This window comes from Lipotes vexillifer, unplaced genomic scaffold (genome assembly GCF_000442215.2).
Source record: "Lipotes vexillifer unplaced genomic scaffold, Lipotes_vexillifer_v1.1 scaffold602, whole genome shotgun sequence".
Taxonomy (NCBI): domain Eukaryota; kingdom Metazoa; phylum Chordata; class Mammalia; order Artiodactyla; family Lipotidae; genus Lipotes; species Lipotes vexillifer.
Window position 1 is genome coordinate 234,375 of NW_006790307.1, and position 25,326 is coordinate 259,700.

Here is a 25,326-nt window from a genome sequence, read left to right on the forward strand (position 1 = left end):
AGGGAAAGAAGAACAGTGTTGAACTATTTGTGTCTCCCATAAACCGAAAAGCAGGAATTTCTGATGCTCTGCCATCTGAGGAAGTGCTGCGTTCACTTAATATCAATGTTTTGCATCAAAGTTTATCCCAGTTTGGAATTACAGAAGTCTCCCCTGAGGTAGGCTGTTTCATGGAATATTTCATTTAAAAATTTGCGCAGTTAGCATGACATGACCCAATTCTAGGAGGCTTTGAGATGAAAGCTGTTAATCGTGTGTTATTTGATAATATAAAAATCTCCCTAAGGGTCAAAATTCTCTGATTTCACATTGTATATGTTTCTTCCTTAAGGAAGTTCATTTTCATGTCAAAGTTTCACTTTTTGACACTTTCTTCTCCAATCTTTATGGCCTTATAATTTATTTTGACTTATCCAACAAATTGTCCAGAAGAAAAGCCACTTAGGTATATTTGTCAATTGATTACTTTTACTGAATTTTGGGTGTCCCCCAAAACACCCTCAAATCTTTCCTCCTCAACAGGTTTACTCCTCATTGCCTTCACTGTCAAAATGGTCCCTTTTTTCCACTACCTTGGGATTAATTTGAAATGTGATTTTTCTTTAGCTGTGGAACCCAGTCTTAAGAGCTATGAATATCTCCTTCATAGTGCTTTCTAAATTTGGCACTTTTCAGATTTCCCCCAGCACTCCAATACTCTCATTCGTGAATAAATCCAGTCTCTTTTTTACTTCACCTACTCCATCCCGCTCCAAACTTGCTAGAATGAACATCATCCCAAACATATGTAATTAAATTCACAGAATCAAAGAATAAGACCTTGAGGGAACACATGCGAACATTTTAAAGATACAGAAAGTAAGGCCCGTAGAAATTAAGTGATTTCATCAAGGTGACAAAGCAAATGAGGTATAAAGCAATATTTAAAATCTAGGCACCTTATTCCTAGTCTATTTCCCTTTGCAGTAAAGCACACTGCCTCTCATTACAGCAAATGCCACAGGTATGGTATAAAAAGCTTTGGTACAAGATTGAGCTTGAATCCCAAAGCCAGCACTTAAAATGTGTGTGACCTTGGGTGATTTAATCTCTGTGAGATTAAGTCTGTCATTACATAGTATCAACCTCTCTGAGCCTCAGTTTCTTCATATCCTAAATGAGCATAGAAAAAGAAAGGAAGGAAGGAAGGAAAAAAGTAAGGGAGGGATGGAGGGAGGGAGGAAGGAAGGAAGGAAAAAAAGGAAGGGAAAAAGGAAAAGAAAAGAAAAGGAAAGGAAAAATGGGTAGAGTCCTTATCTTATAAACTTGAAATATGAATAAAATTTTTAAATTTAAAAAAAATACATGGAGGGCTTCCCTGGTGGCGCAGTGGTTGAGAGTCTGCCTGCCGATGCAGGGGACGCGGGTTTGTGCCCCGGTCCGGGAAGATCCCACATGCCACGGAGCGGCTGGGCCTGTGCGCCATGGCCGCTGAGCCTGTGCGTCCGGAGCCTGTGCTCGGCAACGGGAGAGGCCACAGCAGTGAGAGGCCTGCGTACGACAAAAAAAAAAACAAACATGGAAATCTTCACCAAGAGTAGGAAATGAACAAATGTAATTTGACTGCAGAATGAAAATGTATTTCATCATTGAACCACGACTGTAATAACAACCTCCAACTGGTCTTCCTGCATTTAGTGTTGCTTCCCTCCTTGCTGTCTCTGCTGCCAACCCCAGCTCACACACGCACGTGCACATGCACACATCCACACATGCACACAGTGTTTTCTTTCTTGCCACCAGAGTAACCTTTCTAAAAGCAAATCTGGCCATGCCTTCCTAATGTCATGACTCTTCTTTGGCTTCCTAAATCCTGTAGAATCAAGTCTGGATTTCTTAATATGGTATATGGTTCTTTGTGTGCTGAGTTTATCATTGTTGAACAACACTCTCTTAGTTTATGCTTCAGCCATTCCAAACTTAATAGGCACCAGGACACCCCACACCATTTCTTCCCTCCTGCAGCTCTAACTGCAGACAGGAGAGAGCCATCTGCAGTGTGCACAGGCCCTCAGAGGGAGCTTCAGACACATACAGTCCAAGAGGCGCTGCAAAAGCATTTGTTGATAGTTGTTTAAGCTGATAGGTATTCTGTGAGTTTTCCCACTTCTTTGTTCATCATTTGTGGTAAATGTGTAGTAACAGCTTATGCCTCAACCCATTCTTTCACATTTCTATCCCCAAATTATAGCTCTGTTATGGTAACATGTTTATTACCAGAACAAAAAAAGGAATATTGGTATTTTGGGTTTTCATTCTTTACATGGATTACAGAACATGGTGAATGCTGTCTCAAAACATCTCTTCCTACACTTTTATTAATTACTTTCAGGGAAGAGTGTGTTTTTTGTTGTTGCCATTTCTTTATTTGCTTGATTTTATTTAAATCAGAAACGACTCTTGGGAAACAAAGACAATTACCAAATAGAGATTTCCTTTTGCTTATTCATCTATTTTTATTTCCAATTTAAGTTTCTTGAGAGACAAAGACATTATTTCTTTTATATATTTATATATGGTACCTAGAACATTGGAGGACCTCAAGTATTATTTTATAATAAGATGCTCCTAAAAATTAAAAACCAGACTTCCTCTTGCCTAATAAGTTAAATCTCAGGGAAATAAAATTAAGTGCATTGTTTTAGTTTCTATTTTTAGATGTTTTTACAAAATTAAATGTCTATTGAAGCAGTACATTCTGCAATGACAGTGAAAAAAAATCATTTAGAATTTTGTTGTTCAGTTGCAAATTACCACAGTTTCACAGGTCTTATGTTTCAAAGGAGGAAGTTACCTTCTTTAAATAACAGGACAATGTACTGATTCTTTCATGGCATGTTTACAAAGAGAAAAAAAATCATACCAAATAAATATAATCATAATCCACGAGTTTAGTGACTGTTCCTTTAAACATTAGCCAGCAGTCTAAAGAATTATATAGTCCTAGCCATACAGTGCTGAGGAGGAATACAATCAATGTTAACATGGGTCAGATCTCTCAGACCGAATTGTTTACCTTGTGCATGATACAGTGGAAGTTTGGCATTTATCTAACAAAACCATATTGTTGTAGTATACAACTCACTTATCTGCCTAAATCAATTAATTAGCCAGCTAATTTATAACATTTCCACTTTATTCTTATTCTGTGTGCTCCATCTCTCTAAAGAGATGTAGCTTTGAAAGCCTGTATCATCTCTCCCAGCATTTGGGGTCGGAATTGGTTTTAAAAAAAAGAAAAGAAAAGAAAACTATAGTATATCAAATTATTAAACAGGATATAGAGAAGCCATTGCTATCGGTACCGGAAACTGCCCAAATTTTATACAATCAAACAAAACAAAACCCAGCAGCTTCTTTCACTGCCACAAAGCTAAAGGGAAAGTGATATTGTTGTGACGTAAGACGTTAAGATGATACAGCACATTGGTTTGACCCAGCCATGGAGCCTTTGAATTATTGAACCTTCAGTCCCCTGTCAAAATGTAAAAGGAATGGGCTTCCCTGGTGGCGCAGTGGTTGATAGTCCGCCTACCGTTGCAGGGCACACGGGTTCGTGCCCCGGTCCGGGAAGATCCCACATGCCGCGGAGCGGCTGGGCCCGTGAGCCATGGCCGCTGAGCCTGTGCGTCCGGAGCCTGTGCTCCACAACGGGAGAGGCCACAACAGTGAGAGGCCCGCGTACCGCAAAAAACAAAACAAACAAACAAAAAAAGTAAAAGGCATCACATTAACCTTATACTAAGGTTAGATTGGAGATTTTTGTGAATTACAATCTTATGACTTGTGGGATCTTAACTACAAACTTTTCCATTTATTACCCTGCCCTTATCAAGGTTTTTAGATCTCTGTACAAATATAGTAGTGCTCAGCAGGGCTAGCATGACTCAGAAGGAAATCTATTTACCAAGAAAGTGCAGTGGCTAAGTTCTAGGAGTTCAAAACATGTGTCTTTCTAACTGTGGGCGGGGGATGGAGGGGTGGGAGGTTAATTCCTCCATCATTACTGCTTTGGTTAAAAGAGAAAACAAAATAGATTTGTCTTAAGCAGAAAGGAACCTGTTGGTATTCCAGGAGGTGTGGAACTATAGTAGGAAAAACAAGAAAGGAACCAAATCAAGTTAGGAACACAAAATCTCTTCCCACCCACCTAACCACTCCTTTTTTAATCCAAATTTTACATGAACTAAAGCTCAGATCCTCACACTTAAATTTGACAAGTTTATGCTACCTACTTGAAGGCTTAAGTGGTTTGCTTTTATAGCAAGCAATAGATGCTATTTATTTGCCTGCAAAAAAACTCATTTCCATACTTATACTTGATTTCTACAAGAGTTTTCTCTTAGTTTCCAGCTATGTGTACAGAGACATTGGAATAAAATATGATCTGGCTAAGGTCAATGAGTAAAAGACACGTTGTCACTTGAACCCAAGATTTCCTTTTCAGGACATATTGGTTTCTACTCATTTCATCAAGCAAGTATTTTCAGATTCTCCATCAACTTACCATTTATGTATTTTAAAAACATGCATAAATCATTTATTGCGTTATAAATGTGTCTATGTCTTAAAGAAGGCAAGATATTACAGTGAGCATATCTATATTTTACAAGCAAAGGAAATGGAAACTCAAGTACTTCAAGCAATAGAAGTCTTCCTCACATAGTTATTGTAACCACAATTGAACTCAAAGATCCTTTCCATTCTGTTTTCAACTCCCCACCAAGACTCGCTTGAGTTTCAGGATAAAAGTTTTCATAAAATATTTTTCAAGGCAAATATTTCTTTTTGTCTAGTTTACAAATGTGGAATGCATCTTATTTTTTTTAAGTCTTGAAAAATAATTAACAATGATTTCCAAGTTCAGACACCTACAAGTACAGGTTTTGCTGAAGGCTTTTTTTTTTTTTCTTTTTGAGACAACTACTATTTATTTCTCATGATTCTGTAGATTGACTAGGATCAGCTGGGTGGTTCTTCTTTTCCACATAGTATAGACTGAAGTCATCCCAGGGGTTACATTAAGCTGGGAATTCATCTGATGCTGGAATGCACAAGACAGACCTCTCATTCCCCAGGGCCACTCTCCATGTGGCCTTTCATCATTCACTATCATGCTTCTCAAGGCTTTCTTAAGCATTAGAGACATCTCAACCAAAAGGGGAAAAAGCAGACTCCAACAAAATGTAATTTTAGATGAGTGGGAGCATTTGACTTGATTTAGCCTTTATATTTTTTTCCTAATTGTGGACCATTTGGTTTCAAGCTCAATTTTCTTTAACCATAAATCTATAAATTTCACTGAATTATTAAATTTCATTGCATTATTATAAGATGTGATTTTAGTAGATGTGCTTTTTTAAAAAGAATGGGTAAAATAAAACTAAACCACTCATTCACATGTTATTCATGCTTTTTCTCTACCCTTCCACCCTTCAAATAGTAAAGCTAAGTAAATAAACAAAGAGAAATAAATTAAAGTAAAACTATTTTCCCTTTTAGTGCCAAATAATTCTGGACATTCTGGTGTTCCCTGTTGCTTTAAATAAAATATAAAATCCTATCAATTTATGTGTTTAAAGTGGTACATTAATCAGATTTTGACAAAATAGACTGCATTTTTTTAAAAAGATTTCATAAAAAAAAAGGCAATGATGCCAACATTGTTGCTCTGTTTATTGATGCATCATGAGATTTTGTCTGCACCTGTTTCACTTCTGTTTAAAAGCTGAGAGCAGTATTACAGCACGTAAAGCAGGGTGTTGATGTTATGGGAGGAGCCTGAAAGTGAGTAAGGAGAGCTTCATAAACAATTTCCTCAGCACAGAAAAGAACAGAACTCTCTCACCTGTGAACCAGGTAGTTTCCAAGAGAGACCTGGAGGGACACTCACAAAGCCTAGGGCCCTATATGCCATGTCGGGCATGCTTGCTCCTGTACAGGGGATAAAATAGCGTCTTAACGTATAAGAACAGCAATCCAATGTCTTAGATCAGATTGAGAAGCAGCTCTGGCAGCGGGGGATGTAGGTGTGTTCTACGCTGAATGGAATCAAGCTAAAAATATGTTTAGTGTCTGATAAGAACGCCAGTCTCCTCAAGCTTTCATTTAACATCGGACTTTCTGTTTTGCTTTCAAAGAAAAATGTTTTACAAGGGCAGCATGAAGCGGACAAAATCTGGAGCAAAGAAGGATTTTATGCTGTTGTCATTTTTCTCAGCATATTTGTTATTATAGTAACGTGTTTGATGGTAAGTTTGCTTCTTTATATATTTTATCCTTTACTGAGCCCACTGCTTAATATTATTGGATATATTGCCATTCAAAAGAATGTTGAAAAGACTGAGAACAGAAGCAAGACCATGACCCTGATAGGTTGGGAATATTTCACATCTGACAGCAGAGTGACAGCTAAAGGGAAAACCTACAGAATTATGGATTCTGACCTGCAGGATAAGGCTGTAATTGCACGGAGGCTTTTCGTAACTTGATCAACCCTAAGAAGGAAGTTTTAGAAAGTGATTTACCGAGGTCAGTGGAATCCTCAAAGCCATTTAAGTCTCATGAGTACACTTTGGACTTGCTTTATTTCTTCTTTAATATTATCTTTGTGCAACTTGGGAAAAATCCTATAAAGAAATATGTCTTGGGGCAAGCTTACTTCTTAATGAGTAAAAATAAGGTTTTCTTATTTTTAAAGGGCCGTGAAAGTAATGTATGAAATTCCAGGCATGAAAAGGAGACGATTATAGGCTAAAGGGCTAAACAAACCATAATCAACTAATTTTTTAGGTGAATGAATAATGTAAAAGTATGAAAGAATACACTGCAAATAGCTCTGTAAATTACAAATTATAGATATGAAGACTTTAAAAGTGTATTTCATATTAAAAACATAGAACCCCAAATAAACCTAAACACACTAGACTAGGCAGTGCTCTTTGGTACTGAATGAGTTAACAGTTACCTTTCTAATAGAATGATAAGATTTTCCTATTCTTTTGAAAATTCTGTGATATAACTTAAAATATTTGAAGTTTGCAGATGGGTTTTAATATCTTTTCTTCCTGTGTGCTATGTTCTTTTTAATTTTGCACATTTTTAAAAACATTCCTTCCTTAGTTTTTAAAAGCCCCCCCTCAAAGACATCATGCTAATTATTCTTCCCACAAGCAACAGTGTTGCAAAGTGTCTTAATGGATTTTGTTTATTTCTGCTCCTCCTGCTGGAAGAGGTTTATGTTAGAAAGATTAGGGCTCCGTTTGGAAAACAGAGGCTGAGTGGGTCTCAACTTGAAGGATATAAAACAATTAAGGCCTTGAATAGCGTGAAGATGGGCATACTTCCTAGAATCTAAAATACAGAAAGTAGCAAACTCCCATGCACTCTAAAGTTTCTATCATCATGAATTTAGAGGCATCTCCTATGGGCCAGGCACTAAGAGAGAAGATTTCTAAAAATTGTGACAATATCAACAAAAGAATAATTTAAGATTTTTATATCTTAAATAGTGGAGATTAAGGGTAAAGAATTTTAATGAAAGTTGGAGGTTTTATGAAAATTTTGGCAGAGACCTCTGGGCATTTTTTAGGTAGAGAGGGTGTGGTTCCTTGTTATAGTTTATTGTGTTTTAAAATATGTGGTTCTTCTTTTTTAAATAAAGGAAATCTCAAGTGTTGTCCTCCCTCTCATAAGTCACAATTAGGGTATTTTTCTGCTTGGAACGTTGGAAGGAGGGGGAGGATAGAAAGGGATACAGAGTGATAAAAATAGAGATTATTCAGGGAGTAAATACTTACAATTCAGAAGAGAAAAGGCAAGGAGGAAAGTGGGAAAGCAGATTCCCGAGCAGCTGGTGAGTCCTAGAGGGCTGAGAGAGACAGAGCAGAGGTTGCTGTTCAGTTGTTAGATATGCTCCAGATTCTGCATCTCCAATTCAGGGAGCGCCCCTGTATCCACCATGACTGGATGAACTCCTGCCTGACATACTGATCGCAAGTAGTAATAGGACTTGTAGTAGCCACACCCTCAACTACCTGGGGCCAGGGAACAACTAACTCTTCCTTTCCCAGTGTCTGCAAAACATCCACGTAAAATTCAAAAATCTAAATAAGGCTACTCCAAAGTTACTAGAACAAACTGAGAAAGGAATGTTTCAGAAGTGTGTAGGTGATTGCTCCCTACTGGGCTGGTAGGTAGGTTCATCCAGGAATTCCTGCAGAGGGCTCTCTGTGAGCCTGTTTTTGGCCCTGTGGACAAAGGAAGGAACAAGACAGATGAGGTCCCTGTGTTCATGAGTCCTATAGTCCAGAGGGGCACCCAGACAATAATTACGTTAACATTTTAAAAAATCAAGTAGTGACCGTATTCTGTGATTCCGAGTATATGACATTCTGGCAGAGGCAAAACTATAGAGACAGTAAAAAGATCAGTTGCCAGAAGCTGTGGGATGAATAGTTGAACTTTTAGGGCAGTGAGACTATTCTGTATGATACTGTAATGGTGCGTGCATGACATTAGGGATTTGTCAAAACCCACAGAATGTACAACACTGAGAGTGAGCCCTAATCTACATTCCAGACTTCATTAATGATAGCATATCAGTGTAGGCTCAAGAGTAACAAGTATGCCATGCGAATGCAAGACATTAATGACAGGGAAAGTTGCTGAGGGAGCTATGGGAGAGGCAGTATATGAGAACTCTGTGCTCTCTGCTCAGTTTTTCTGTAAACCTAAAACTGCTTTTAAAAAATAAAGTTTATTAATTTTGTAGAAACTCAAAAGCCTTAAGGGCCATGAAGAGATGATAGTGAGCTGAAGCAATAGGTAGTGGAGCAATCGGAGACATCTGAGACATACGAACATGTAGGGAAGGGGCTCCCTGGCAGATGATTCGGCAGGTGGGGCAGCTGGGCCTCGCCGGTTTCCAGGAGAAGGCTGTAAGCTGAGTGTTTTAGGCAGAGCTTTGATGTGAACTGATTTGTATATTTTAAAAGATTGTGGTCTCTGTTGGTGGCAAGTGGTTGGGGACAGAGCTTGGGGTGAAGTGTGGGAGTAGGAGGACCCTTCTGGCAGCTACTGTATTAGCCTGATGAGAAATATGATGGCGGCCCAGAGTAGAGGGTGGTGGTGTAGATGGAGAGGGGTGAAGGATGGAGATTTATTTGCAGGTGGAACTGACAGGACTTGCTGTGTACTGATTCTCTGGGAGGAAGAAAGAGAAAAATGAAGGATGACTCCTACATTATTTGACTGACTACCTGGATGGGTGGTGCTTCCATTTCCTGGGAGAGGAATGCATTGGAGATGGCGAGTAGTGAGAGAGAAGAAACACATTTTGATTTGTATTCCAACAGTTCTTGAATAAATAAAAGTAGTAGAATGATGTATTTCAAACACTCTCTTACTTTTTAATGTGAAAGGGTCACTTTAAAAATAACAGAGGGGGCTTCCCTGGTGGCGCAGTGCTTGAGAGTCCGCCTGCCGATGCAGGGGACACAGGTTCGTGCCCCGGTCCGGGAAGATCCCACATGCCACGGAGCGGCTGGGCCCGTGAGCCATGGCCGCTGGGCCTGCGCATCTGGAGCCTGTGCTCCACAACGGGAGAGGCCACAACAGTGAGAGGCCCGCGTACTGCAAAAAAAATAATAAAATAACAGGGGAACCAGTAGTACAGAAAGGAATTAATATTGATGGAAAAATAAATGCTACCTGATAGACAGGATTAAGATAAAATTATATTTATCTGATACAGCTTAACCACTGACAAGTAAACAGTTCATATTTAAGAACTAGTCAAATGTGATCCTCTAAAATAAGCTTATCTTTGTACTTGTTCAAATGTTTTTGATACTGATCTTGATTTAAAGTAAGTTTTTCCTTGGATCTCTCAGTAATAGTTATACTATCACTTTTGTGATTTTCAAACAAGTATATTCTGGTTTCTGTTTCCCATAATTTTGTTGATTCCATGGCAAAGGAAAAGATATCACTCAGAAATTTCCCTCTGGCATTAATTATGTTTATGAAAGATCGAATGTCACTATTTGTGTCCAAGCCTTTCTCATATCATAGAAATGAAAAGCATGTGGTTTTATTATGAAATTATATAGGTGAATTGCTGTCATGGAGGATTATGTGCTCTGTAACAATAACATAAGCCTTGGCAAATTTTTTGAAATGTGGCATATTATTTACTTTCCTTAAAATTTAAGAAAAAATGTGTGTTGCCAGGCATAAAATTAGACATGCATGACATTTTCAAATGTGTGACTTATTTAGCACCTCTCAAATGTGAATGTAGAGTGGGTGGTGCAACAAATAGACAAATACAATTTTCCAAGAAAAAATGTGTGGGCAACTTCCAATCCATTCAGTCTGTTTTAGGTGGAGGAATATATTACTAAGAAGAATTAGTCCTTAAGTTGGAATAAATAATAGAAAGAACATCATTTATCAACTACATTAGATCTTCAGTGCACTTAGAGGTTTATTAACAAGTGAAAAGGTATTTATGGAATGGAGGTAGAGCTGTCTAAAACCAGATTGTTACTGAAAAGCAATTTTAGAAAACACATAAAAAAGAGCTGTTTGGGTCAATAAAAGCTCTGGCTTGTTAGACCCATAGAAGAGCCATGCATGTGTCATCCAAAGAGTTTCTCTAGTCATGGTCTTGGTAGCTGAGGCAGGAACTTCTTTATCAGACTACCTACTACAGCCCAAGCATCACAAAGAAAATGCATGTCAAAGGTGGACATAAATAGCCATACTTTTCTAATATGTTATATATAATCCCTAGGGGTTGAGGAAAATGGGACTAGATTCCTAGCTGAAACGCTTTGTTTACAGAACCATTTACCAAAGTAGGCATGTCTCAAACTAATTTTCATTTTTTTTCTGGTTAATAAAAACCATTTAGCTCAAAATACAACCCTCTCGATAATAAGAAAAATAATAATAACAATAATAATGATTATTTTCTTCCATTTACTGGTACTAAATTTACTGCCATTTACTGGTACTAAATTTACTGCCTGGTACTAAACAATGTATTTTTAAAACCACTTTATTGACATACAAAAAGCTGTACATGTTTAATGTAAACAACTCGAGTTTGGAGATAAGCATACACCCATAAAACCATCACCACAATCTATGTCATGAACATATATATCACCTCCAAAAGTTTCCTCCTGCCCTCTTTATTTATTATTATTATTTTGTGTTGTGATAAGAGCACTTAACGTAAGATCTATCCTCTTAGCGAACTTTTAAGTATACAATAATTATTAATTATAGGCCCTATGTATAAACACTTAATGTATTTTAGTTTCCTAATTTTACTGAAGAGGAAACCAAGAATCAGAGAAGATAAGTGACTTGACCAGGAACAAGCAGTGGGTGGGTATATGTGTGTGGGTGTCTGAGGGGAGGCATTGGAATTCGAGCCCAAGTCTATCTGGATTAAAACGCTGGGCTCTTTGCCGTGATCTCCTGTATAAAGGAGTCACACTGTTAGTTTCTTCCAGTCCTGTCACACTATCTTGTGAACATCTATTTCTGGCCACAAAGGGGTCCAGGAATAAATGGGAATGCCTGTGTTAATCAGAGACATTCAACCCAGACAGAGGTGATAAATGTGTACCACACCATACCTGCTGTTGACACATCTCTGTTTTTGCACCTAGTGTCTGGTACTGGACATCATTTTTACCCATCTTTCTCTTCTGGAAGCCAGTGAACTCCCCAAAGCGAGGATTGTGTGCTATCTTTGCATCCACAGTGTTATTTCTGGAATGTAGTAGCAATTGATTCACATTTAAACTAAAAGAAATGAATGAATGAACTATTTCAGAACTAACTATAAACTACTGCAAAGGACAAATGCGATGACTGTTAGTTGGTGGCATCATTTTGAGATTTGAACATATTTTAATCCAAACAGATGTTTTGTGTGTTACCCACCTATGTGTTTTTTTATTGAAATATATTTGACATATAACACTGTGTAAATTTAAGGTGTACCACTTAATAAGATTTTTTAAATGAAAATTATAAGCTGCAAAATAACTTTATAGGATTTTTTTTTTAGCTTCCTCTCATTTCTGTGTTTCTCTGGTTCTCTTCTTCCTGCCATTATTTTTTTCTCCTGCTATAGTTTTGAGTTTTACAGATCCTTTCGTTCAATATTCCATTCTCTTTCTTTTTTCAAATTACCAAATGACTCTATTGCATCCCAAGATTGAAACAACAAGCTCTTAAAGGGAAAGTCAAAAGTATTGACTTTTGGGCTTCCCTGGTGTCGCAGTAGTTGAGAGTCCGCCTGCCGATTCAGGGGACACGGGTTTGTGCCCTGGTCCGGGAAGATGCCACATGCAGCGGAGCGGCTGGGCCCGTGGGCCGAGGCCGCTGAGCCTGCGCATCCAGTGCCTGTGCTCCGCAGCGGGAGAGGCCACAACAGTGAGAGGCCTGCGTACCGCAAAAAAAAAGAAAAAAATTGACTTGCCATTCCTATGGCAGCTTTTAGGTTGAGTCTGGAAACAAATTGCATTCATATAGAGAAACATGCATATGGTATATTCCAGATCTTGACCTGTGCAGAGAAAAATTTCTGCCCTCACTTTTCCAGAGGCTTTGGAAAAGAGGTTGGGAAGAAGGCTGTGGGGATTTTGAAGACACAGTAGAGTAGAATGGTTACAGGCATAAGTCAGGAAGCCCAGATCCTAGACTTCATTTCTAACCTACCATAAATTATTCAACCGCTCTGGGTTTAAATGTGAAGTGAAGAGATTATACCAGATTATTTTTAAGGTCCCTTATACCAGTTTCTCGACAGCAGCACTGCTGACACTTTGGACTGGCTAATTCTGTCGGGGGGAAAGGGGCTGTCCTGTGTATTGTAGGGTACTTAGCATTTTCCCCAGCCTCTGCCCGCTAGATGCCAGTAGCACCCTGCACACACCCCAGTACCACAACCAAAAAAGGTCTCCAGACGTTCCCAAATGTCCCCTGAAGGGCAAAATCCCTGCCGGTTGAGAAACACTCGGTTAGAGCTTAATTCCGTGACAACTGCTCTATTGCCAAGTAGCAACCTCTCCACTTCTTTCCACATTTTGTCAGACAGCCCAAATCTCTCTGCTGAGTATTTAAACAGTGTCTTAGAAGCACTGTATATTCTCCAAGTTCTGCTTTTCCCTAATTAAAGATGTATAAATCAGTTTTTACACGTACTACATAGATATAGATTAAAAAATTGACCTCTAAACAGAGATAAAGTAAACAGACGACTGTAAAATAGGTGGCAAAGGTTCTCCATCAAGAACATAAGCTCGCGAATGGTAAAGAAGGACTTTGGACTTGAACTAGTTTTACACTAACATCATCATAAAAGTCACCTGTCAGGAACTAGGGAGAAGGTCGACATTTCCTTGGCTTTTCTCATTTCCATGTTTGAAATATGCTTCTCCAAAACGCAAATGTAAACAGGCAAGTGAGTGTTTTATTTACATATTATAGTTAGATGTGAAAAACTTAGAATATACAATATATGCATTATCTTCTATTAAATATATTTTTGTAAAGTTACAGATATGTCTGTTTTTCTCATTCAGGAAAATAACTTGCTTACAATTAAAAAAGTAAAAAGCTGTCCCACCTTAAATTCTAATTGCCTCATCTTTTAGTAATTAGGTATTTAGCTTAACACAGATGTGTCATCTGATTGATATTGTTCTAGTGTGGTTTTTGTTTGTGCAGAATGGCGGCAAAGTGCCTTTCGAGGGTTATAGAAACTGAAAAGAAGCAGTAGGTTGGAAAAAAACCTCCCCATCCTTAGGCATTATGCACGGGGTAAGGGTATTCATCTTCAGTATTTTAATATGCATATCTAGTTACATCTTATATGTTCATAGAGTCCTTTTCCTTAAAGAGAGCTTTCAATGTACAAAAGATATACTCAGATTTGGTGCTGTTGAAACCCAGTGGTGAGAATCACATCGGCAGCCGATGTGATTTCAGAGTCAATCTTTAAGAAGGATGGTGTGGTGAAGCATGTAAGGGGTGGGAAGTGATCAGGCCTGTGAGGCAGAGCTGCCTTTGAGTTTGGCTCTGCCACGGCTAACTGCTGACTTTGGACCAGCAGCTAAACGTTATTTAGCTAGACTGCAATTTCTTTAATGTATAATTAGGTCAGAAGGGCCTCTAGTGACCGCTCTAACTCCCATTCCCTCTGTATCCCTAACTAAAAAGTCACTTAACATACATTCACCCCTATTTTTTATTTCTCTGCCTTCCTCAAACTTCTTTACTGTTATTACAACCTGAGATGTTGGAACTGAGACATAATTAAATTTCATTTTCATTCTGTGTTTAAATAATTCCAGAGCTCCCTTTCATATTACAATTTCTACTTCTTCAGTTCTTTATTCTGAGTCATATTTCTCATGATTTTGAGTAAAATTTTTCAAGAAAAGTAGACAGGTAATATATTTTCTGAGATGCTGTGTGTCTGAGAAATTCTTTCTGTTGGCTTTATTCACATGAACATCAATTTATCTAGGTACCAGGTTCATGCATCCTCAGTAATGTGCGTTTTTTCTCAAGTCACAAAAATTGCTCGATTTTCTTTTCACATTTACTCTTCTTTCAATTGACACACTTAAAAAAAATAAAACTAAGAACTTTTTTCATTCCATATCCCTAAATTCCATAAGAACAGGGTACACTCTATTCTGTTCACAACGGAATACCCTGTACCTCACACAAGGCATAATGTAAGTGGGCACTGAAAAATAGTTTTGAATGACTTGCTTCCCTCTCATTTATTCTTGTTTATTATTTACCATGACTCTTCTCTGACATCCATATCCCGTCTCTTCTCTTGTTTTCATCTTCATTTGTTTATCCTTTGCTATAAATTCCAGGCAGTCTCTCAACTTTGCCATATCCACCACTGACTGTATTTTCTGCATTGTCAGCTCTGTTCTTTATTGCTTAAAAGAAGATTTACACCCTGCTGCTGAGTTTTCAGTTCTTTGAATTCTTTTCTTCTTAATCTCAGTCTGATACCTTCTCATCTTAGATTGTTGTGTTTTTATTTCATCCTGATTCTTTTTTTTATAATCATATTTTGACAAATAGACTGTTTTTTACCAATATATGCTGAGAATACTGGACAAATATTTTTTAAAATTTTCCTGAAATAAATTCTCATCAGTGTTCATCCTTTAACAAGAAAATATATATATTTCAATCTTATATATTTTCAATAGATTTCAAATATAGAGGTGACTAGAATTTAAAGGCAATTGGAAAGAAAAAATTAGCCTCAAGTCTAGTTAGAGTAAATGTGGTTGACAAGTGCCAGGACTGCCTTCTCCCGTAAAATAAGTCATTCAGCTAATGGACTCCAGAAATTAAACAGGGGAGTTTGATTGGCCTAAGGTTTTTTACGATGCTGCTGTCATCAGTGCTTTAATTGCAGATTACAGGTTGAGTCACCACTTCATGTTAATAACTTATCAAATCACCTCCCTGAGAACAGACTTGAAGAAACACAGGGACATCTACTCTCTGTAGGAACTGGAGTAAAGGAGTTATTATCAAGAAAAGAGAAAAAATACGAAATCATTACATGGTACATCTTAAATGTGTACAATGTTACATGTCAATTATATCTTAATAAAACTGAAAAAAATAAAATAAAAATATATTAAAATATAACAGTTAATAAGTATTTATAAAAGAAAGGAGAGAAAGGGGGTGGAAATTCTGATAAAAAGGGAAGACTGAGGACAGGAAGGACAAACTTAGCTCGCCTCACAATTTGGTCCACTGAAGTGTCCCAGCAAAGTCAGTCTAATTCTTTTAAAAGTTTAAAAGTTTTCTGAATTGAATTAGCCATTCCAGAAAGAGCTCTGAGAATGAAGGAACATGATACTTCTGCAGTTTTTCTACATGCATTAAAAATTTAAAGGAGCAAGGGGTAAGAAAGGAAGTGCTGGTTGCCCAAATTATTCTTTGACACATATCCTAAGTTTAATTTTTTTCAAGTATTTACCAGATACTCAAGTTAATATATGACTAATGCAGATATTTACCAACATTAAGAAATTGTGGCTTACAGCATTACTATTCTTTAGTTAATACTTTGCAGGACTTTCTTCTTACATGTTGTACTGGATACAAATCTCTGTTTCTATACATGTCACAAACCCCCATTTCATGGCTATTCCTTCTATAAGTTTTCCATTTCAGTCACTTTGAGTAAGAGCTTACATGTGATCAAACTGACATCTGACACTTTTATAAAATTAGCCATATTTCCTTTTGAATTATATTTGAGGAGTAGATCATGTATGTATATATTTAATATGTTTATGCTCCATAACTAGAAACAAATAGCATATCTTTTTGAGGAAAATCCTCAATACCATAAAACTGAGAAATCATCCCAGGAAGCTTTCCTTATTTGTATTATCATCAAACCTTATTTTGGTTTGTCTTCTAGGTTGGGATGGAAGAGATCATACTTTGTTGTTGAACATGAAAAAATGTGACAGGAACCCTTTATATCTCCTTCTATAGATTCTTTACAGATTAAAAGAAAAATTTCAGCTTTCCCTGAGACAAGATAAAGAGAAAAATCAGGAGATCCACCTATCACCCATTGCATTACAGCCAGCACAGTCTGAGGCCAAGACAGCCAACAGTATGGTCCAGCCTGAGCAGGTTCCAAAGGTACTGAATGTGGTCGTGGACCCTCAAGGCCAATACACTCCTGAGATCAAAGCCACCACCTCTGTCTGCCCTTCTCCTTTCAAAATGAAGCCCATAGGACTTCAGGAGAGGTAAGAGCTTTTTCGGGATCCCCCTACATGTTGTTTGTGTTTTTTTAAACATCTTTATTGGAGTATAATTGCTTTACAATGGTGTGTTATTTTCTGCTGTATAACAAAGTGAATCAGCTAAACGTATACATATATCCCCATATCCCCTCCCTCTTGCATCTCCCTCCCATCCTTCCTATTCCACCCCGCTAGGTGGACACGAAGCACCGACCTGATCTCCCTGTGCCATGCGGCTGCTTCCCACTAGCTAGCTAGTTTACATTTGCTTGTGTATATATGTCCATACCACTCTCTCGCTCCATCCCAGCTTACCTTTCCCCCTCCCAGTGTCCTCAAGGCCTTCCCCCTCCCAGTGTCCTCAAGGCCATTCTCTACATCTGTGTCTTTATTCCTCTACTGCTCTTACGTTCTTCAGAACCTTTTTTCTTTTTAGATTCTATATATGTGTGTTAGCATAATGTATTTGTTTTTCTCTTTCTGACTTACTTCACTCTGTCTGTATGAGTCTCTAGGTCCATCAACCTCCCTGCAAATAACTCAATTTTGTTTTTTTTATGGCTGAGTAATATTCCATTGTATAAATGTGCCACATCTTCTTTATCCATTCATCTGTTGTTGGAAACTTAGGTTGCTTCCATGTCCTGGCTATTGTAAATAGTGCTGCAGTGAACATTGTGGTACATGACTCTTTTTGAATTATGGTTTTCTCAAGGAATATGCCTGGTACTGGAATTGCTGGGTCATATGGTAGTTCTATTTTTAGTTTTTTGAGGAACCTTCATACTGTTCTCCATAGTGGCTGTATCAATCTACATTCCCACCAACAGTGCAAGAGGGTTCCCTTTTCTCCACACCCTCTCCAGCATTTATTGTTTGTAGATTTTTTGATGATGGCCATTCTGACTGGTGTGAGGTGATACCTCATTCTAGTTTTGATTCACATTTGTCTAATGATTAGTGATGTTGAGCATCCTTTCATGTGTTTGTTGGCAATCTGTATATCTTCTTTGGAGAAATGTCTATTTAGGTCTTCTGCCCATTTTTGGATTGGGTTGTTGGTTTTTTTGATATTGAGCTGCAATGAGCTGCTTGTAAATTTTGGAGATTAATCCTTTGTCAGTTGCTTCACTTGCAAATATTTCCTCCCATTCTGAGGGGTATCTTTTTGTCTTATTTATGGTTTCCTTTGCTGTGCAAAAGATTTTAAGTTTCGTTAGGTCCCATTTGTTTATTTTTGTTTTTATTTCCATTTCTCTAGGAGATGAGTCAAAAAGGATCTTGCTGTGATTTATGTCATAGAGTGTTCTGCCTATGTTTTCCTCTAAGGGTTTGATAGTGTCTGGCCTTACATTTAGGTCTTTAATCCATTTTGAGTTTATTTTGTGTAGGGAGTGTTCTAATTTCTTTCTTTTACACATAGCTGTTCAGTTTTCCCAGCACCACTTATTGAAGAGACTGTCTGGGTTTTTTTGTTCTTTTTTCTCTAATTGCTTTAGGTGTAAGGTTAGGTCATTTATTTGAGATGTTTCTTGTTTCTTGAGGTAGGATTGTATTGCTATAAACTTCCCTCTTAGAACTGCTTTTGCTGCATCCCATAAGTTTTGGGTCATTGTGTTTCCATTGTCATTTGTTTCTAGGTATTTTTTTATTTCCTCTTTGATTTCTTCAGTGATCTCTTGGTTATTTAGTAGTGTATTGTTTAGCCTCCATGTGTTTGTATTTTTTACAGATCTTTTCCTGTAATTGATATCTAGTCTCATAGCGTTGTGATCGGAAAAGATACTTGATACGATTTCAATTTTCTTAGATTTACCAAGGCTTGATTTGTGACCCAGGATATGATCTATCCTGGAGAACGTTCCATGAGCACTTGATAAGAAAGTGTATTCTGTTGTTTTTGGATGGAATGTCCTATAAATATCAATTAAGTCCATCTTGTTTAATGTATCATTTAAAGCTTCTGTTTCCTTATTTATTTTCATTTTGGATGATCTGTCCATTGGTGAAAGTGAGGTGTTAAAGTCCCTCTATGGTTGTGTTACTGTTGATTTCCCCTTTTATGGTGGTGAGCATTTGCCTTATGTATTGAGGTGCTCCTGTAATGGGTGCATAAATATTTAACAATTGTTCTATCTTCTTGGATTGATCCCTTGATCATTATGTAGTGTCCTTCTTTGTCTCTTGTAATAGTCTTTGTTTTAAAGTCTATTTTGTCCAATATGAGAATTGCTACTCCAGCTTTCTTTGGATTTCCATTTGCATGGAATATCTTTGTCCATCCGCTCACTTTCAGTCTGTCTGTGTCCCTAGGTCTGAAGTGGGTCTCTTGTAGACAGCATATACACAGGTCTTGTTTTTGAATCTATTCACCCAGTCTGTGTCTTTTGGTTGGAGCATTTAATCCATTTCCATTTAAGGTAATTATTGATATGTATATTCCTATTACCATTTTCATAATTGTTTTGAGTTTGTTATTGTAGGTCTTTTCCTTCTCTTGTGTTTCTTGCCTAGAGAAGATCTTTTAGCAGTTGTTGTAAAGCTGGTTTGGTGGTGCTGAACTCTCTTAGCTTTTGCTTGTCTCTAAAGATTTTAATTTCTCCATCAAATCTGAATGAGATCCTTGCTGGGTAGAGTAACCTTGGTTGTAGGTTTTTCCCTTTCATCACTTTAAATATGTCCTGCCAGTCCCTTCTGGCTTGCAGAGTTTCTGCTGAAAGATCAGTTGTTAACCTTATGAGGATTCCCTTGTATGTTATTTGTTGTTTTTCCCTTGCTGCTTTTAATGTTTTTTCTTTGTATTTAATTTTTGATAGTTTGATTAATATGTGTCTTGGCATGTTTCTCCTTGGATTTACCCTGTATGGGACTCTCTGTACTTCTTGGACTTGACTGACTATTTCCTTTCCCATATTAGGGAAGTTTTCAACTATAATCTCTTCAAATATTTTCTCAGTCCCTTTTTTTTGGCTCTTCTTCTTCTGGGGCCCCTATAATTCAAATGTTGGTGTGTTTAATGTTGTCCCAGAGGTCTCTGAGACTGTCCTCATTTCTTTTCATTCTTTTTTCTTAATTCTGCTCTGCGATAGTTATTTCCACTATTTTGTTTTCCAGGTCACTTATCCGTTCTTCTGCCTCTGTTATTCTGCTATTGATTCCCTCTAGAGAATTTTTAATTTCATTTATTGTGTTTTTCATAATTTGCTCTTTAGTTCTTCTAGATCCTTGTTACCGTTTCTTGTATTTTCTCCATTCTATTTCCAAGATTTTGGATCATCTTTACTATCATTACTCTGAATTCTTTTTCAAGTAGACTGCCTATTTTCTCTTCATTTGTTTGGTCTGGTGGGTTTTTACCTTGCTCCTTCATCTGCTGTGTTTTTCTCTGTCTCCTCATTTTGCTTAACTTACTGTGTTTGGGGTCTCCTTTTCACAGGCTGCATGTTCATAGTTCCCGTTGTCTTTGGTGTCTGCCCTTAGTGGGTAAGGTTGGTTCAGTGGGTTGTGTAGGCTTCCTGGTGGAGGGGACTGGTGCCTGTGTTCTAGTGGATGAGGCTGGATCTTGTCTTTCTGGTGGGCAGGACTGTATCCGGTGGTGTGTTCTGGGGTGTCTGTGACCTTATTTTGATTTTAGGCAGCCTCTCTGCTAATGGGTGGGATTGTGTTCCTGTCTTGCTAGTTGTTTGGCATGGGGTGTCCAGCACTAGAGCTTACTGGTTGGTCAGTGGAGTTGGGTCTTAGCGTTGAGACAGAGATCTCTGGGAGAACTTTTTCTGTTTGATATTACATGGGGCCAGGAGGTCTCTGGTGGACCAATGTCCTGAACTCGGCTCTCCCACCTCAGAGGCTCAGGCCTGACACCCGGCTGGAGAACCAAGACCCTGTCAGCCACTCAGCTCAAAAGAAAAGGGAGAGAGAGAAAGAAAGAGAGAAAGAGAGAAAGAGAGAGAGAGAGAGAGAGAGAGAGAGGAAGGGAGGGAGGGAGGGAGGAAGGGAGGAAGGAAAGAAAGAAAAGAAAGTTATTAAAATCAAAAAAATTTTTAATTGTTAAAAATAAAAAAATAATAAAAAAAGAGAAAGAAAGAAGAGAGCAACCAAACCAAAAAACAAATCCACCAATGATAACAAGTGCTAAAAGCTATACTAAAAAACAACAACAAAACAGACAGACACAACCCTAGGACAAAAGGTAAAAGCAAAGCTATACAGACAAAGTCACAAAGAAGCATAAATATACACACAAAAAGAGAAAAAAGAAAAAGTATTTTTTTTAAAAAAAAGGAAGGGAGCAACCAAATCAATAAACAAATTTACCAATGATAATAAGCTCTAAATACTAAACTAAAACAAACATAAAACCAGAAACAAATTAGGTGCAGAAAACAAACCCCAAGTCTACAGTTGCTCCCAAAGTCCACTGCCTCAATTTTGGGATAATTCGTTGTCTGTTCAGGTATTCCACAGATGCAAGCGACATCAAGTTTATTGTGGAGATTTAATCCACTGCTTCTGAGGCTGCTGGGAGAAATTACCCTCTCTCATCTTTGTTTGCACAGCTCCTGGGGTTCAGCTTTGGATTTGGCCCCAGCTCTGTACGTGGGTTGCCTGAGGGCGTCTGTTCTTCGCCAAGACAGGACGGGGTTAAAGTATCAGCTGATTCGGGGGCTCTGGCTCACTCAAGCCGGGGAGAAGGAGGTGTATGGAATGCAGAGCAAACCTGTGGCAGCAGAGGTTGGCATGATGTTGCAACAGCCTGAGGTGCACTGTGTGTTCTCCTGGGAAAGTTGTCCCTGGATCACGGGACCCTGGCAGTGGTGGGCTGCACAGGCTTCTGGGAGGGGAGGTGTGGATAGTGACCTGTGCTTGCACACAGGCTTCTTGGTGGCTGCAGCAGCAGCCTTAACGTCTCATGCTAGTCTCTGGTGTCGGCGCTGATAGCCGCAGCTCATGTCTGTCTCTGGAGCTCGTTTAGGCGGTGCTCTGAATCCCCTTTCCTCATGCACCCCAAAAGAATGGTCCCTTGCCTCTTAGGCAGTTCCAGACTTTTTCCTGGACTCCCTCCCGGCTAGCCATGGCACACTAGCCCCCTTCAGGCTGTGTTCACACAGCCAACCCCAGTTCTCTCCCTGGGATCCGACCTCCGAAACCCAAGCCTTAGCTCCCAGTCCCAACTCCTCCCGGCGGGTGAGCAGAGAAGCCTCTCAGGCTGGTGAGTGCTGGTCGGCACCGATCCTCCGTGCGGGAGTCTCTCCTCTTTGCCTTCTGCACCCCTGTTGCTGCGCTCTCCTCCGTGGCTCCAAAGCTTCCCCCCTGCCATCCCCCATCTCCACCCGCGAAGGGGCTTCCCAGTGTGTGGAAACCTTTCCTCCTTCACGTCTCCCTCCCACTGGTGCAGGCCCTGTCCCTATTCTTTTGTCTCTGTGTTTTCTTTTTTCTTTTGCCCTACCCAGGTACATGGGGAGTTTCTTGCCTTTTGGGAAGTCTGAGGTCTTCTGCCAGCGTTCAGTAGGTGTTCTATAGGAGCTGTTCCACATGTAGATGTATTTTTGTTGTATTTGTAGGGAGGAAGGTGACCTCCATGTCCTACTCCTCCGCCATCTTGAAGGTCCCTCCTCACTTTTTTTTTTTTTTGGTAGAGTATTCACCAACTGAAAAAGATAGAACTAGAGATGATTGGCATATTGGGTAGAACCCTAACCTTAACCAAATGAACACCAGGAGGAAGTAGTCTTTCCTCTCCCCTAAAAGAGTCTTGCTCTGTTATCAATAATCTTTTAGTCACATCTGATTTTCATAAGCTGGTATAGACCCAAGCCGAGTGTTCATCAACTACAGGACAACTTCTATAACCATTTAATCTTGTTTAATCGTCATCAAAACTCTAGTAGATAGAAAGACTGGAAATAAACTTAGAGTCTTTCCCACCAAAGACTACACTCTTTGTAGTAAGGTAGAAGGAGTATATACCACAAATTAATTTTTATAAAGTTTTCCCTCTGCTTCCTTTGAGCAAAACAAACAGTACGTATCTCAAGCTTCATGACATTATCTTTGTTGCCTTACCTGCCTTTGTGATGTACTTACACTGATACATTCTCATTTAAAGCAAATTTAAATAGGAAAACTAGAATATGCAAAATGTTTAAATGAGGGGCTAATTCTTTGCTTCCCCAAAATATTAAGCAAAGCTTTCCCATGGTATGTCTTAAAATAAGAAGCTTCATGTTTATATTTAAAATATGATTGGTATTATATCCAACATTGCACATCAAGGTAGTGGGGAAGTAAGAGCTTCTCAGGGTACTCTCCCAGGTTCATTCTCCACTTATTTTCCTGGATCTCCATTTTCTATCACTGTCCTTGTTGTTGCCTTAGGTTTTTAGATCATGTATACAAATTTTTATTATATTTTCCATCACATGCACGTACACACACAAACACACACACCCCATATATCATTTCAGAAAATATAGTTTGGGGCTTTAAGAACTGCAAAAGACCAAGTGGGTAATTCAAATTTCTTTGAAAGTATTGTCAAAGAATAATGAATGAAGTGAAAAGAAAGGGATTTGTTGCAGTGATCTCCAAAGTTCTATAAAAGGAGAACACTTTGACTCCATAATGGAAGGGAAATGGAGAACAATCAAGTCATTCTTCCTACCTCCTCCCCCAGAAGACTTTTTGGTTTCCTTATGAATCCATGGGTCTACATGGACCGTTCTCTTACTTGGATGCCACCAAATTGCAGTCTCAGCTGCAGTCTGGAAAGGTAGACAAGATGGACTTTCTCCCTAAGGCCAACTAGGAGTCAGGAGAACTGGACTCCAGACCCAGCTCTGCCATTTTTGGATTGCGTGGCTTCAGATGAATCATTCACCTATCTGGGCCTCGTTTTTCTTCTTCTGTAATATGAAGGGGTTAAACTTGACTTCTTCACTTCCTTCAGGCTCTTTTACTCTTGTTACCTAAATCAGTTTCATGCCTTTATGTTTGCTTCAAAGAGAAACCTTGAAGCAGGCATCTGAGCACTGGTGGTGTAGCAAGGGCAGGGTGGCAGAAAAGATCTGCTCAGATGAAAGTGATAAGAGGGTCACTTTCTACAGATGATTTAAAGATGATCATAAAACTGACTGAAAGTCAGACTAATTTTTATTATCATCATGTACCACCAATTCTGAGCAAAGTCAGTGGTTCAGTCCTTTGGGGAGTACCTATTCCCAGCATCCTGCCCTTCGTAGGCTACTGCTGGGCATGTTTGAATTACAAGGAGCATAGGTTAAGTATCCATTAATTCATTTAAATGAAGTGAATGTTTGAGAAAGGAGAGCACGGGGATGGTGTCTTGCTCATCTTTGTGGTCCACATGGGAGACTGTAGAGAGTAAGTGTGTGATCAGTTGTTAAGTGGATTCCCTGCACCCTGGTCATCCCCACCCATCACCTCCCACTTCCTTCCTGCCTCAGAGCAGGAAAAAGCTCTTCTTTCCACAAGGGCTCCATATCCTTTCCTCCCAACCCTGATGACTTACTCCATCAAATTTCTTCCTCTATGTTCAACTGCAACCTTTTTGCTAATGCTATACCCTCAGCATGAAAATGGTTCTCTCTGGTATCAAAGAAACTCCCTTAATCCAATTCCTCCTATGGTCTTGTCTTTTATTCCTTGTTCAGATGTGTCTTAAATGAGCAGAGTTTATTTGGTGCCTCTTCGGTCTTCTTCAAGTCCTGCATCCACTGTTTCTCTCACATATGCTTGCCAAGTATATCAATGGTCTAACCACCAAAGTCAAAGCACATGTTTCGTTTCTTTTCACATCCAACCCTAATGCCTACTTCCTCTTTGAAACTCTTTCTTTGGCCTCCAAGACATTACTTTTCCGGTTCTTGGGTGGTTACCTTTAGGCACACACACACACTCCTTTCTCCCCTTAACTTCAGAGTTTTATCAAACAGGTAGATTGAGCTGGAGGTACTCCTTTAGGAATCAACCATGTAAAAGGTAGTAAGAGAAGAAGAGGTTGTGGTTGGATTACCCAGAAAGGAGGGAAGCGGTCCTGGGGTGAGCAGTAGAAGTGAGCAATTGGCAAGGAATATGGAGAGGGCAATTCAAGCATCACTTTCTCTTGGAAGCCATTACCTCCTTCCCTTCTTCCTGTAGCCCACCTACCAACATGGATTCAGCTCTGTCTCCTCCACTCCTGTCTACCCGAGTCCCATAGCCTTGTATGCATACAGTATTTATAAACTTCTTAGATATAGGTAAAATATTCATTTACTAATCTGTCTTACCCTGTAAACTCTAAGCTTCTTTAGGGCACATATATGATTTAATTGTCATATAGAACATAATTCCTAAAAAGCAAGAGCTCCTGGAAATAAATGCTTAAATGAATGAATGAGTGTTATATTGAATAATTCTCAGGTTAACAGCCAGTAGTTGTAGG

The 25,326-nt window shown here is 38.8% G+C and overlaps 1 protein-coding gene across 2 annotated transcripts in view; it reads left to right on the plus strand.

Moving 5' to 3' along the window:
* Positions 1-25,326, plus strand: part of PTPRR (protein tyrosine phosphatase receptor type R) — a 268,141-nt gene that overhangs the window by 149,290 nt on the left and 93,525 nt on the right. For both annotated transcript variants that reach the window (XM_007463536.1, XM_007463537.1), the window contains 3 exons: positions 3-158; positions 6,180-6,290; positions 16,624-16,886. In XM_007463536.1, the coding sequence (XP_007463598.1) occupies positions 3-158; positions 6,180-6,290; positions 16,624-16,886 (530 nt within the window). The remainder of the gene's footprint in view (positions 1-2; positions 159-6,179; positions 6,291-16,623; positions 16,887-25,326) is intronic.